Raw genomic sequence first — 15,148 nt, 5'->3', positions numbered from 1 at the left:
GCACTGCACGCAGCCGTCAATGCTGTGCTGCAGTCAGTGGTATTTCAGCTGAAAGGAATAAGAGTCCCAAATAAAACAGGCTTAAACTGCAAGGACATATATGAGCTCACATAGGAAGGCTGGGGAAAGGGTAACCCCAGGTTGTTGATTAATTTAGTAGCAAAGTACTATTTCTCTACCTTTTCTTCTCTGCAAGTATGTTGGTATTTCCCTTTTTGGTTGCAAAATGATTCCATCCATTGCAGACATCACTTGCCGCCGCAAAGACTTCTCTCAACATCTGTCTCTGAGAGGGCCTCAGTGATTTGGCATCTTAAGTTACTCTCCCAGCTGAAATTTTTCTCATATTAAATTATTTGAATTTCTTTTGTATGTGGCATTTGGCTGCATTTATTTTTTGTAATGTAATTTATTTTGATTTTTAATGTGGAATTTAAAACATTCACATTCATTGTGATAACTGCTGTGTTTGGCTTATCTATGCCATATTACTTCATGATTTTTATTTTTAATCTTACCAGGTTTGAGTCTGAAAAAAGCCTGGTGTAAAGGGAGATAGAGTGGGACCAGATTATGCAGGGATTTGCTGGCCATTATAAGAAGTTAGGATTTGTTTTAATTCAATGGGGAGGCATTGAATTGTTTTGCACAGGGTACTCCTTGATTCTTATACATCTTAAGATCAATCCAACCATTATAAGGGAGGTTGGAGGACAGAATGGAAGCAGTAAGACCAGTTAGGAGGATGTCAATTGTAGTACAGGTAATCAGTGAAGGTGACCTGGATTGGGTGGTAGCAATGGTCAGAGAGGGAAGTGAATTACTCCAATTTAAGATCTGACAGCTACAGGCTTGCCCATGAATCGGATGTACAGCAGGCATCCAAGAGGACACTCAAAGATAATATTTGTTTTGGGTGATGGCATTACTCTCTGGGTAATGGAGAGACCTGAGGAGGAGGAGAGTTCGTTTGCAGGGCAGGCAGCATCAACAGTTAATATTTTAGACACGTAAACTGAAGATCATCTGGGAAAACTGCCAAGTGCATATGTCATGTCAGCTATTGGGCGTGTGAGTTAGCTACTGCTCAGAGCAGAAGTCTAGACTAGAGATAAATGTGGGCATCATCAACCAACTGAGCTCTGAAAAATGCCAACGGTAGAGGCCAAATAAAGGCAGAGCAGCCACCAACGGAGAATAAGGGACAGGCAATGCGGTGGGAGGGATATTACAATAATCATTTTTCTGGTGTCAAGAGAGACTATTTTCTCAGAATTTGGACCCAGGAGAGATGACAGAAATTGTCATTGGATTTATTATTATGGAAGTTATTGCAGTCTTAAGGAGAGCATTTTTCATTGGAGTAATAAAGGCAAAAGGCAGGTTGAAGTGATTACAAAGTGAATAGGATGGGAGGCAGTAGAGGCAATATGTGGGGACATTAGGCGGAAGTTTGCCTGAAGAAGAGAAATGGAAATTTTTTGACATCACTTGAAAAGCCCATATCAGTCCATAAATGCTCGATGAATGCGTAGAATGAATCTTAACAAATAGTTATCAGTGTTGATACAAAAATGAATGCATGTCTGAGATACATAATATATTACTGTTTGAACAGAAGTATTAATATTGAACTCTATGTATTTCTATAACTGAAGGAACCTAGAAACAACAGTATGTTGCAAAGAATGTAGCAACTTAGAGTAATTTGCCATTCAGTTGCTGAGCTCTGTCCAAGAGTGTCATGATTGCTGGGCTCTGTACCTTGAACTTTCCAACTACCTTCATGACCATCTCAATCCATCTTGCACCACAGTCTTACTATGGATCTTCCTGTGAGCATCATTCATCATACAATGCTCTAGGACCCAGAAGGGAAGAATGATGCTGAGTACTACTGCTTCACAGTAGAAACGGACATGTCTGATCTCCATGACATATTCTAAAAAAAGTTAACATTATTAGACTAGGCTTTCCTTTATTTTCCTCTTTATTTGTACTTTCCTATATAAATAATGCATATTATACAAGGTCATTTTAATGCATGCTTTATATAACGATATTTTATAGTAGAATATTTTTCCTGTCTAAAATTTTAGATTATAGGACTTTAAATAATATGTTTTATTTTCCACAAAGAAGAGGTATTACACCAATTATATTTCTTATATCATCTTGGTTGTGAATATTTAAATGAATGCAAACATAAAGAAAATGCAATTAAATTGAAGATCAACAACCATTTCCTGAGAATCATTTTATGAAACCATTTAGGAAAATTCATTTTATTATATGCAAATAGGTTCCGAGGAGTATTTAACTTTGAGGCTGAATAGTAATGATATAATCAAGAGCATGTAATTTGGGCATTTATCATTTCAATGTAGAGAAACTGCTGCTCTTATTTAAAGATAACACATATCAGTTTGTAGATTTTCTATCTCCCTATAAGTACATTACCATAATCATATGTCAATATAATATCACTAATTATAGTTACATTAGAAGGTAAGTAATTGGCACGCATTTAAAAACTAATTACCGAGTTTTACTACCCTGGAAAATAGTGCCACTGAAACTCTTTGAATAAATTCAGCTATTGGGAAAGAGAATTGAAGCTGCTGTGAAAGTTGATTGTATGAATTGGGTCATGTTGTCATACCCAAGCAAATCGAGGAGCTGGGGGGAAAGCACTCAGGGCACGTAGCACCTTTTTCAAGAACTGAATTTTCCTCAAGCCTAGCCACTGAAACGGCCTGCTGTCACCCTAAGACCGGTGTTACCTAGTAAATGCTGAAACGACCTGCCATGACACCAACAAGTGTTCTACCTGCTGCCCTCACTCACCAATCAGAGCTTGCCAGCTCCCAGAAGCTTCTCTAGTGCCAGTGAGCCCTTCTTTCAAAACAATACATAACATTTCTTTCTTTTTTTTTTTTTGAGATGGAGTCTCACTTTCTTGCCCAGGCTAGAGTGCAATGGTAGGATCTTGGCTCACCGCAACCTACACCTTCCAGGTTCAAATGATTCTCATGCCTCAGCCTCCCGAATAGCTGGGATTACAGGAGTGCGCCACCACACCTGGCTAATTTTTGTATTTTTAGTAGAAACAGGGTTTGATCATGTTGGCCAGGCTGGTTTCGAACTCCTGTCCTCAAGTGATCTGCCCACCTTGGCCTCCCGAAGTGCTGGGATTACCGGCGTGAGCCACTGCACCTGCCCACATTTCTCTTTCTCATAAAACTCCCAACTTTTTCTTTGTTCTTTGGAAATATGCCCCAAATTGCAGTTCTGTGATTCCCCCAAAAATCATTTAATTTAGAGATTTATCTCTGTATTTATTTTGACCCAACACTGTGCTCAAATAAAAATTGCCTATGAAAGTGGAATAGATTGCAGTCTCTAGTTTTGTTTTACAAGGGTGTTATAGAAAGTAAAATGTGTTGCTTTTTTCTCATTCATAATATCATCTTGTTTATATAAAACTGGAGAAAATAATTACAGAAAATTTTATGCCCACATTCCTTTTGTTTCTATATCTTAGTTATGGAAAGAAATCACTATTTTTTGATGATTCATAAAGCTCATTCTAGGTTCGTGATAACAAAGCATTACTTGGGTTTCAAACAATGCTACATAAACCACAGTAAATATACTTATATAAAACTAAGCGTAGCTGTCTGCTTGTCTTCTTGAGAATTGACTTGAGGTGTATTAAAATTTACATTTCCTTTTATATTTTGCAAATCAGAAGAAGCAAGGAGGAAAGAAAAGGATAAAATAAATACATATTATTTTACAGATTACTATGTTAAATTATTTTCCTCTGTATGCCAAGCAGGAAATGTTGTCAATGCATCAACAAACCAGATATTATACTCTAAAATTTGACTGCACCATTTATTGTGGAAACGCCAGTGCTTGGTATAGCCTAACTTTACATAATGATCTCCATTATCATTTAGGTTTGCTTAAGTGGTATTTTAAGAAAATGTGACTTGTTACAGCAGGTATGAGGATCTATTTATCATCTGAGTAGAATTTACATAAATTATAATTTTCATGAAACATTAACCTTCACTTATGTGTGTTCCTTTATTTCAGTTGATTATAGTTTTTATGTAAATCATCCTACTAAATCCGTTTGTAATTTTAAAATTTCGCTTTGTTCTGATTTAAGTCTGTTTTGCTTTTGTGCCACAAGCTATTATTTCTTGGATAAGGGCTTTTATCCAGTGTGGGTTTTTATCATATCTTCATATTTAAATAAAATTACTAAGGAAGTAGTAATTATAATAACAAAGCTAATACAGCCAGTAATACTGTGAAGAAAATGTGAAGGTACTATGAACCATAGGACTGGCCGGGCGCGGTGGCTCGCGCCTATAATACCAGCACTTTAGGAAGTCCGAGGCGGACAGATCACCGGAGGTCAGGTGTTTGAGACCAGACTGGCCAACATGGTGAAACCCTGTCTCTATTAAAAATACAAAATATTAGCTGGGTGTGGTGGTGGGCACGCATAGTCCCAGCTACTCAGGAGGCTGAGGCAGGAGAATTGCTTGAGCCTGGGAGGCGGAGATTGCAGTGAATGGAGATCGTGCCACTGCACTCCAGCCTGGATGACAGAGTGAGACTCCGTCTTAAAAAAAATAAAAACAAAAATAAAAAATTAGTAAGGGCTGCTCAAAAGATGTTTTGCCCAGGATGAGGATTTCTCAACACAGAGGCTGGGAAACTTTTATCCAGGCAATTTTTCTTCAGTGTCCAATATTGAAACTAGTACAAGAGTTGATTTAAAAATAAACATTTTAGTTGTTTCATTATAGAAGCTCCTCAACTTGCAGTGGCTTGCCTGCTACAAAGCCATGGCAAGTTGGGGACGCTCTGTATTTCCTAAAGAGGAAAGTGCACAGCGTAAGGATGAATCCTGAGATTCATGTGGAACCACAAGGGAGAGAAAAACATTTTGCAAGCGGCAGCCACAGCCTCTTAAGCCAAGGGTAGGGCCTGAGCCAGGGTGGGACCCTAGGCAGGGCAGGGCCCAAGATAGGCATGAGCAACCTGGGGAAGTCATGATGAGCATATATACGCAATGTGGTGCTTGGTGCTGCTTATATCTGTGAATATGCCCATGAAATTCAAGAGGATATAGATTTAAATATAATGTGAAAGATACGTTTGTATTCCATATAGAATTCGTTGCTTCCAGTGAATTGGATTATTTGTTTATTCCTGGACACTCAGCACATTTTCCTGCCCCTGGACTGCTGCTGTTTTTGAAATTCTTGCTCACAATCTCCATATGCTCATAGAAGTTTATTTTAAGGTTCAGACCCACTTCACTTTCTTATATAGTCGTCCCTGATACCTTCAAGTAATTCTTCTCCCTTGATGACCCTCCGGATAATTTTGTTGCACTTTGCTGCTGGCACATTACTTTCTATCACATATTGTTATTTATGTATGAAAACCTCTATAGCATATAGATTAAATGTGTGGGCTCTGAATTCAAAATACAGCCTTGCCACTTCTCACCTGTGGAACCCTAGGCAAGTTAATTAACCTTTCTCTTCCTCAGCTTCCTCATGGATACAATGGGAAAATATTACCTGCATTGTAGGGGTCTGATTGTTAAACAAGTTAGGATACATCGAAGAGCATGTCCCGTTCACCTGTGTTTCTCTGCACCCCAGCTGACACAAGGCCTTGCATATAATTAGGTTCTCAGACTCATGAAACAACTGGGAACATACTGATTCCTAGGGATTAGAAGGTTCATTTTAAATATTTAAAGCTTGTAATTTTTCTGTAAATATCGTGAGTGCCTTAGAAACAAGTAACACAAGATACAATTTTTGCACATAAAATCTAGAGAATTAAATTATTATCACTTAAAATATATGGATGTATGCAACTTTCAGAAGGACTTTTTTTTCTTTTTTGATTTGAAAACTAATACTGCTTTCTAGTTTTAAAATAAGCCTGCTAATTTGTAATTGCTTTGAAAAACATATTTTGTTTATGGGAACATAATGAAATTGTAGGGAAAGTAGGGAAGCAGTTGGGCCTATTTTTCCACTCGTAACTCAAACATCTGCAAAACTTCTGCAACAAAGAACAAAATCCATATGTTCTTTAATGTCTAGGCTAAATGTTTATTTTGTCTGGTGCCACTTGTTTTACTTCTGCTCCTGATACATCTTTGTTTTTTGTTTAGGACCTGAAGGGGCTCTTTTCGAACATTCAGTGGAGACACCCCTTGTCAGAGCCGACCCATTTCAAGACCTTAGGTAAGAATTTTTGTTCAAATATTAACAACCTCTCCTGTAGAAGAGAAGGGGGTGTGTGCTGGAATAGTATGTTAGCAGTGACTACGACCTGTTTCTTATTTCATCCGTTGCCTTTATTTTCAAGACTTTCTGCTTATAACTAGATAGTATTTATTAAAATCCAAAGGAGGTCAAAAAGTGATGGTGAATACTGAGTGTCAACTTGATGAGATTGAAGGACACAAAGTATTGGTCCTGGGTATGCCTGTGAGGGTGTTGCCAAAGGAGATTATCATTGGAGTCAGTGGGCTGGGGAAGGCACACCCACCCTTAACTGGGTGGGCACCATCTCATCAACGGCCAGCGACTATAATGCAGGCAGAACAATGTGAAAAGGCTCGCAGCCTACATCTTTTTGTCATGCTGGATGTTTCCCACCCTCGAACACTGGACTCCAAGTTCTTCAGTTTTGAGACTCGGATTGGCTCTCTTTGCTCCTTACGCTTGCAGACAGTCTGTTGTGGGACCTTGTGATCATGTAAGTTAATACTTAATAAATTCCACTTCATATATGTATATCCTATTAGTTCTGTCCCTCTAGGGAACCCTGACTAATACACCAATCAACTGTGAGATCTCTCAAAGTCAACTTCCAAGTCTTTTGTATACATCTTTAATTGAACTAATGAGAAGAGAGTGAATCAAAATCTGAAAGCTAAGTCAGTGTCTTATGTCCAGCGTCTTATGTCCTAAGAGGAAAACTGCTGTGATGGGACCTAAATATTTAATATAGAAAGATACGTATTTATATATAATATATATTTTATTACACATATAAGCATCTGGATATATTTCTGTGACACTGTTCAAAACTCTTTTACTTTTCATTGAAGTCATAAATATATATTTACATATTCGGAAGAGGGTAGTTAGATATCTAGCTGACAAACTAAAATATAACAAAGACAGAAAACAAGTTATTTTGTATCTGAGTACTGTTCAAAGTGTTAATGGAAATGTATACTTCAGAGCAATCTTATCTCAGCCTTTTGGTAAAATGTGTCCCAGTCTGGGTTGAACTGAAAGTTCTCATCTCCAAGTCTAGGAATAATGCAAAGGGTAAGAAGTTTGCTCTTCTTAGCAGCGTCACATTATAACATTGTTGAAAACTAGTAAATGATCAGGTCAAGGTCATTTTGTTGTTGCAGATGGTTTGCCTGAAATGGACCAGGCTTAAAAGGTGCTTCTGTGTTCTTCCTTCCTTTCCTTCCTCCATGCAGGAAAAAATGTAGACAAGTATCCAAGGTCAAAATAGCAAACTGGGGCTGGGCGTGGTGGCTCACGCCTGTAATCCCAGCACTTTGGGAGGCCCAGGTGGGTGGATCACGAGGTCAGGAGTTCGAGACCAGCCTGGCCAAGATGGTGAAATCCCCTCTTTACTAAAAATACAAAAATTAGCCAGACACGGTGGTGGGTGCCTGTAATCCTAGGTACTTGGGAGGCTAAGGCAGGAGAGTCGCCTGAAGCCAGGAGGCAGAGGTTGCAGTGAGCTGAGACCGCACCACTGTACTCTAGCCTGGGTGACAGAGCAAGACTCTGTCTCAGAAAAAGAAAAAAAAGAAAAGAAAAAAAAGCAAACTGGGCAGGCAGCCAGACCATGCACATGGAGCTGTACCAAAGTGTTCCCCAGCCTAACTTGACCAATAAATTCCATAAATGTCTCTAAGTGTTTTCTCATACTCAAGGTAAGTCTTCAAAATGTGTGGCAAGTCAAACTTCACATGCTCAGAAAATGAAACTTTGCCTTCTATAACAAACAGTGATTAAAAAAAAAAAAAAAACCTGCCAATTCAAGGGAGCAAGTCATCAGATGTAAAAAGTCTGTCAAATAAATGTTCAGTCAATTTAAGTGCAGATTCATTATCGGGTACTTCTGTCTTAACCCACTTCCCTTTCTCTCTGCTCCCTGCCCCTCTCCTCCCATGAAACCCTAGCCTACAGTGGGTTCTGTTTGTTCTGCTTCCTACTGCCCTTTTAAGCGTTTCCTTGAAATCAGCATTTCAAACTTGGGCGCTGAGCAGCTGAAAAGTGTTTCAAATGATCCCATTATGCCATCTGGTGGCAATGCAGCCTTTTCCAGGCAGAGGCAAGTAAGAGAATTCCTCTGGCTCTTATATTTTTGGTTCTGTTTCTGTGCTTGGCTTAACCACAAGGAGAGTCTGATTAATTGTACAAAACCAAAGCCAGCTGAGGCCAACTTCCCTCCTTTCAGTTCTATCAGTTCAGTAATTTTTCCAAAAGAAATCTTTCCATTTGCCCTGTAATCTTTCTAAAAAAGACCAAACTTATATTCTGTCTCATGGACATGTGGAAAATGCATGTGTTGTCCTTACATCTATCTTTTTTTCCTAAATAAATTGGTGTTTTAACTGAAAAAACAGGCCTGCCACAGCTACTTGAGAGGCCAAGGCAGGAGGACCTCTTGAGCCCAGGAATTTGAGGCTGCAGTGCACCATGATCACCACTGTGAAGAGCCATTGCACTCTAGCCTGGGCGACACAGCAAAAATAATTTTGTGTAGTTATTCATAAATGGCCTTTTCTTCTGAAATAGTATGCCAGAGTACTTAACTACGCCATTGGAAACTGCTGCATGGGATTAGGACTGCCTCATGTTTTTATCGGCTTTTAGAGGATACTAATCTCATAGGCTTTCATTGATAGTTTATTTCTTACTTCACATTATTTCTGGATTTATCAACGAATAATGCACAGTATGTTACCATTTGAGAATGACTTGAAGACTTATATATCTTACTAGTTATCTTTTCCATGCTAAGTTGAGGGATTGCTGGAATGGTTTTTAATACTTTTTTCTTTTTTTTTTGCTTCTTTTCCTCACCTCAGACTAGAATCCCCCACTCGGAGTCTAAGCATGGATGGCCCAAGGGGTGTGCGTATTCAAGCTCACGCTGGGAAAATCGAGGCGCTTTCTCAAATGGATATTCTTTTTCATAGTAGTGACGGAATGGTGAGTTCACAGATCCGCCTCCTACTGTATGTCCTGATGATATCCCTGAGTATCATGTCTGTAAAGCTATCAGTATTAAATTTCTAGTAGTTTGCAGGAAAACATGAAGGTCATAGAGTAGCAAATGTACAAGCAAAGCAAAAGACAATCTAGCATTGAAAGAAGGGCCAAGAAAGTCTAAAATTATTCTGTATTAGATCCAGACAGGTTTCTTTGACTGGCATTTTTGCTATCAAGTGACTTAGTGACTTGTTATTTTCTTTTTTTTTTTTTTGAGACGGAGTCTCGCTCTGTCACCTAGGCTGGAGTGCAGTGGTGGGATCTCGGCTCACTACAAGCTCCACCTCCCGAGTCCATGCCATTCTCCTGCCTCAGCCTCCCAAGTAGCTGGGACTACAGGCACCACCACCACGCCCGGCTAATTTTTTGTATTTTTAGTAGAGACGCGGTTTCACCGGGTTAGCCAGGATGGTCTTGATCTCCTGACCTCATGATCCGCCCACCTCAGCCTCCCAAAGTGCTGGGATTACAGGCATGAGCCACCGTGCATGGCCCGTGACTTGTTATTTTCAAGTTGGGAAAAAAAAAAAAAAAACCACCACAGACATTCACGGTTTACAGAGAATGTCCATTCTGCCATTTCCTAGGGATCCAGCTTCTCTGGGGATGGCTGTCACTAGGAGTCACCCACTAACAACCACTGTCACCTTCCACTGCCCAGAGTGCTGCGCTTAAGCTGCATTTCCAGTTTAAACGAAAATGAAAGATGAAAAGTAAGAATGTTTTTTCAAAGTCAACTACAATAAAGATAAAACCTGGGACTTCAAGTCTAGAAATACAGTTGTCTCCCTTTGTTGACAGGGGACATGTTCCAAGACCCCTCCCTAGTGGAGGCCTAAAACCACAGAGAGTACTGAACCCTGTAAACACTGTTTGTTTTCCTGTGCATACATACCTATGCTAAAGGTTAACTTATAAATAAGGCTCAGTAAGAGATTAAGAACAATCATAACTCACAGTAAAATGAAGTGATGATAACAATATGCCAGCATCACCGCTCTCGTGCTTTGGAGACATTATTAAGTAAAATTAATGGCGACTCGAACACAAGCGCCGCAGTAACTTAACAGTGGATCTCACAACGAGATGGCGCCTCAGTGACTCACAGGCTGGGAGCGCAGACAGCTGGAGATGCTGGGCGCAGGGATGATGTGTGTCCTGGGCTGAACGGCTCGAGATTCCATCACACTAGTCAGAAATGCGTGCCATTTAAAATGTATACATTATTTCTGGAATTTTCCATTTAATGTTATCCAGACTCAGGTTGACAGCAGATAACTAAAATCAAAACTAAAACCAAGGAAAGCGAAACAGCAGACAGCAGGGGAGGAGCTACTAAAACCTCACGGACACAAGCCAAAGTCACAAGGCTTAGAGCGCACACTGCTCACTACTGATGCTGGAACCCTGTTTGTTAGAGAAAAAAAAAGGAAAAAGCTCGATTTCAGTCAACCAGAAAATCCGACATGTTAGGGATGTTCCTAAATGGTCTGGAAGAAAACCAAGGATGTGGTTTATAAGCTCATTCCACTTGTATGATGCCGTATTTATAGATTTGTACAAACAACTGATCTCATCTTCTTGGCCTAAGCCCAGATATTTTCATACGTATGATGTGCTCACAATAAGCCTCTGCTGCAGGAATTGTCTTGTACATAGCTCTGTCTTACCAACAGTGAGTGCAGTGAGGGATGTGGGTTGCGTTCATTCGTGCCACCATTGCCTGGCTGTCATGCCAGACCCTGTGGAATCCAACAGGGATGGCACCATGTCCAAACCGCCAAAGAGGAGACCCCCAGCCATGGAACAGGACATACGGTTTATTGAGGACTTACCGACAGGGCAGTCCAGTAGCAGCGAGCTGGACTGGAAAACTGCTCCCGTTTGTAAAAAGCATGCAGGTTATACAGCATTTTCACTTAGCAACAACTTGCATTTAACCCAAAACAAAGGGCCTCGGTCCCCCATATGGCCTGTGTTCCAAGGGATGGGCCAGGCGCTCCGATACCCTTCACAGATGTGGACGGAATCTCTGGGTTGGCCACTCCCAGACTCCTTAGCTCAGAACTCTGAACACACATTCTTCTTGGGTCCTAGAGTCATTCTCAGGGAGTGCCTGCGTTATTGCAGGCAGGTGCGTCTCCATGCACCGGGTGAATGTGCTGCGATAAATGTCCGTGGACGCTGTTAGCACAATGAGAGGGCACAGTCTGTGGACGCTGTTAGCACAATGAGAGGGCACATGGGTTTCCAAGCTCCTCCCCAGCTCTGGCCCTATCATCGCACCTGTGGCAATGCACAGACCGCCCCCCCACATGGCAAATGTGGTGCAGCAGGCAGAGGATTCAGCTGGAAGTCGGGAAGCCTGAGTCCTAGTGCTGGATCAAATTCTCTCATTACCTGTTTGAATTCGGGCATCTTATCTGGCCCTCTCTGGGCCTGTCTCCTCAAATAGGGATGTAATATTTGCTTAATTATGTCATAGGGTTTTCAGACACTACTGTAGGAATATGGGTGCCAACATTTTGAAACTACATTACAGTGATGTTAGTAGGAAGGTGTAGTAAAGGTGTAGGTGGATATGGTGCCATCATCGAGCGGGCCGTGAGAACAGCCCCAGAGTGCGTGGGCAGGACCCATCAGAGGACAGCCTGCTAGTGGAACACAGTTCTTCAGGGCAAGCCACTGCAAGTCATAACCTATGAAGTTACGATGTCAGGAGCAGATAAATGCAGAAATAAAAATCAAGAATGTTGGAATTTCATTATGAAATCATAATGTCACTACACACTTAAAAATGTATTACCGGCCTGGTGCGGTGGCTCACGCCTGTAATCCCAGAACTTTGGGAGGCCAAGGCAGGCAGATCACGAGGTCAGGAGATCAAGACCATCCTGGCTAACACGGTGAAACTCCGTCTCTACTAAAAATACAAAAAAACAAAATTAGCCGGGCGAGGTGGCGGTGCCTGTAGTCCTAGCTGCTTGGGAGGCTGAGGCTGGAGGATGGTGTGAACCCGGGAGGCGGAGCTTGCAGTGAGCTGATATCCGGCCACTGCACTCCAGCCTGGGCAACAGAGCGAGACTCCGTCTCAAAAAAAAAAAAAAAAAAAAAATTACCTTCACAAATGTAAACTTACCTTAATTTTGAAGTGATATTACTTATTTACATGAAGTAGGAGTCATTTTCACAAGCCGCACACAGCCAGACCCATAATTCAAGTGGGTCTTCCTTATGATGAGGAGCTACTTCAAAGGGATGAGAGAGATTTCAACCTCTCACCAAACATAGTCCCATAAAGGCAAAAAAAAAAAAAAGATGCTTGGGTGGCAGTGTGTGGACTATTCCAGCGGCTGGAGTTTGCTGGAAGAGTAGGGTCAAAAATGACAACTAGAAAAAAATGGACCAATTAACCACAAGAAAGGGGACAGGAGAAACCAACAAGTTGAAAGGGTGTTAGTGAAAAGCAAGCACTCAAAGAACCTGAGGCACTGGGTAATAACTAAAGACATTCTACTTGAAAAGCATATTGACTTTGACACCTATTTGACTTCTTTGACCCTGACTGCACCAGACCACACAGGGCGCAGAGCTGCCTGCAAGGCTGTGGGGTCGTGTGATCAAGCCTCACCTGGCAGGTCCACACCGGGGAATGCGTGCAGCTGACAACAGCAGGTTGTTAATAGATTGGAAGGCAAGGATAAGAGCCACACAAAATGAAGGAGCTCTCCTTGTTGGCAAGGACAGAATTATGCCTACCCACATGCAGTTTAATTCCTTATAACAAGGGAGTGCCCTGGAGTGGGCGACATTTGGCTGCTGGATGTGACAGTTTTTATTTCTTTATCAAAAAGATTTCTGAGCCTCAATCTTCAGCTCTTTGTTTGCATTTCAGTTTAACTAAATTATCATATGACCAGAAAATCCAGTAGTTTTCATTTCATTTTAATTGGCTGAGTCTGTGTGTTTTCAGCATCTAATAGGAGGCCGTGCCATTTCAAATAATATTTAAAAGTTAGGGAAATGGTTGCCAGCTAATAGGATGAATTTAATTGCCTCTCATAGGAAAACAAAATCAGGAATAAAATCAGGATAAATTTCATTATTCATGGGTAGAAATTATTAAGATGAATCTAATTCGATGGATTGTACTTTATCCTAATGGGGAGGAGAGGATTTACGTAAAGTCAAAGTGAGTCACAAGATCAACGTGAATCGGCAGAATTCCAGTATGTTTGACAATTGTGAAAAGCGTTTTTAGAAATGTAGCATCACAAAACTGAAAAGCAACCCGGTTTATTGAAACAAAAACACACTGTGAAGGTGAGACACGTTTTCACAATGGGGTCCCATTTCTAAGCTGGACTCAAACAATGACAAAAAGGAAAAGTGACTGCCTCCAGTGTGGAAGGGATTGTGAAGTCCCAGCCTGCATGTAGAGTAGAACTAGGCTTTAAAAGAATCGGATAATTACGAAATGACTTACATAAAGTCAGGTGCCTATTTTCGTTTTCTATAAGGAGAAGAAACTAATTGGAAACCTTGTGAGAATGGGGATTTGCTGTTGACCAGGGTGGCCCTTCCTTAACACCTCGTCTCTCATCTTCTTCCGACCAGCTTGAGCTTGATGCTGAAACTGTGTGCTTACCCAAACTGGTGCAGGGGACATGGGGTCCCTCTGGCAGCTCACAGAGCCTCTACGAAATCTGTGTGTGTCCAGATGGGAAGCTGTACCTGTCTGTGGCCGGTGTGGGCACCACGTGCCAGGAGCACAGCCACATCTGCCTCTGAGCTGCCTGCGTCCTCTCGGTGAGCTGTGCAGTGCCGGCCCCAGATCCTCACACCCAGGGGACAGCTGCACATCGTGAAAGACTGAGGAAGCGTGGATGGGAAGTAAACGCTTCCAGAGGAACTCAGAAAAAAAAATGTGCCAGTGAAAAAGTGTTTGGACAAAACTACATGATCTCCAGATGCACGTGGATGAGAGACACAGAAGTTGAAGAAATGGAAAAGCAATGTGTTTTTCCACTGGATTAATTTTCACCAGAACAATTGTGAATTCTCTCTGCCTCGCCTCCCCCATCTTGTCCCTGTGGGCACACACTCGGTGCGGAGTTAACGTATGACGCTCCACTGTGGATATCTAACGTCCTGTTGAGAGTAGCCTTGCTCAATACTGAAATGCCCCGAAGCTCTATACAGCATTTCCTTTACAGCATTCAAACTTCACATCCTCCCTTCAGTTTAATGCAAGTATGTCAGGTTTCACAAGAAAAATTCCAAGTTTTGAAGGGAATTTGAGGTTGATCTGGTTTTCAAGATGTAGTCAAAGGAATAAATCACACAAAATTAAACTTTCTGTATATAGTCAATAAACAATAAAAATCAACCTCATTTTTCAGGTTTCACAGTTTAAGGGTGTCTTACTTTTTTAATGCTCACAAATCTTTGAGGTAGGTATTATCTTTCCCCAAGTTACTGGTGGCAAAGGCTCAGGTAGAACAAGTCACAAGATCACATGGTAACTACTGAAATTAAACCAAAATATAACCCTCAATTTGCATAGCTCTTTTCACTTTGAAAAAGTTTCACGTGCTGTGTCCAAAATACCCGTCTATGTGATAATTGTACGTAACTTATCTGACAAATAATGAAACTGAAGCCCAGAGGTTTTGTCTCTACCAAGACCAAAGGGCTGCTCTGTGGTACTTGCCTCCACACGACAGACAAAAGTCTGGATGTAACTTTGTAGAAACAAGACACTCAGAGCTTGTGAAAATGGCCAG

General features: G+C 41.1%; 1 protein-coding gene across 5 annotated transcripts in view; it reads left to right on the top strand.

The window, feature by feature from the left end:
• The window catches only part of SGCG (sarcoglycan gamma), an 89,577-nt gene extending 74,813 nt beyond the window's left edge, over positions 1–14,764 (top strand). For 4 of the 5 annotated variants that reach the window (XM_033237285.1, XM_033237313.1, XM_033237304.1 and 1 more), the window contains 3 exons: positions 6,221–6,293; positions 9,179–9,302; positions 13,980–14,764. In XM_033237285.1, coding sequence (XP_033093176.1) covers positions 6,221–6,293; positions 9,179–9,302; positions 13,980–14,153 — 371 coding nt within the window. In that variant the 3' untranslated portion in view covers positions 14,154–14,764. Of the gene's footprint in view, positions 1–6,220; positions 6,294–9,178; positions 9,303–9,949; positions 10,103–13,979 lie in introns of those variants that run through there. The other variant, XM_033237320.1, reaches the window with a different exon arrangement.
• Positions 14,765–15,148: the final 384 nt, after the last annotated feature.

Source organism: Trachypithecus francoisi, unplaced genomic scaffold (assembly GCF_009764315.1).
Source record: "Trachypithecus francoisi isolate TF-2019V2 unplaced genomic scaffold, Tfra_2.0 Contig01461, whole genome shotgun sequence".
Taxonomy (NCBI): domain Eukaryota; kingdom Metazoa; phylum Chordata; class Mammalia; order Primates; family Cercopithecidae; genus Trachypithecus; species Trachypithecus francoisi.
The sequence above is the reverse complement of the archived record's forward strand: the minus strand, read 5'-3'. Positions and strand labels throughout refer to the sequence as shown.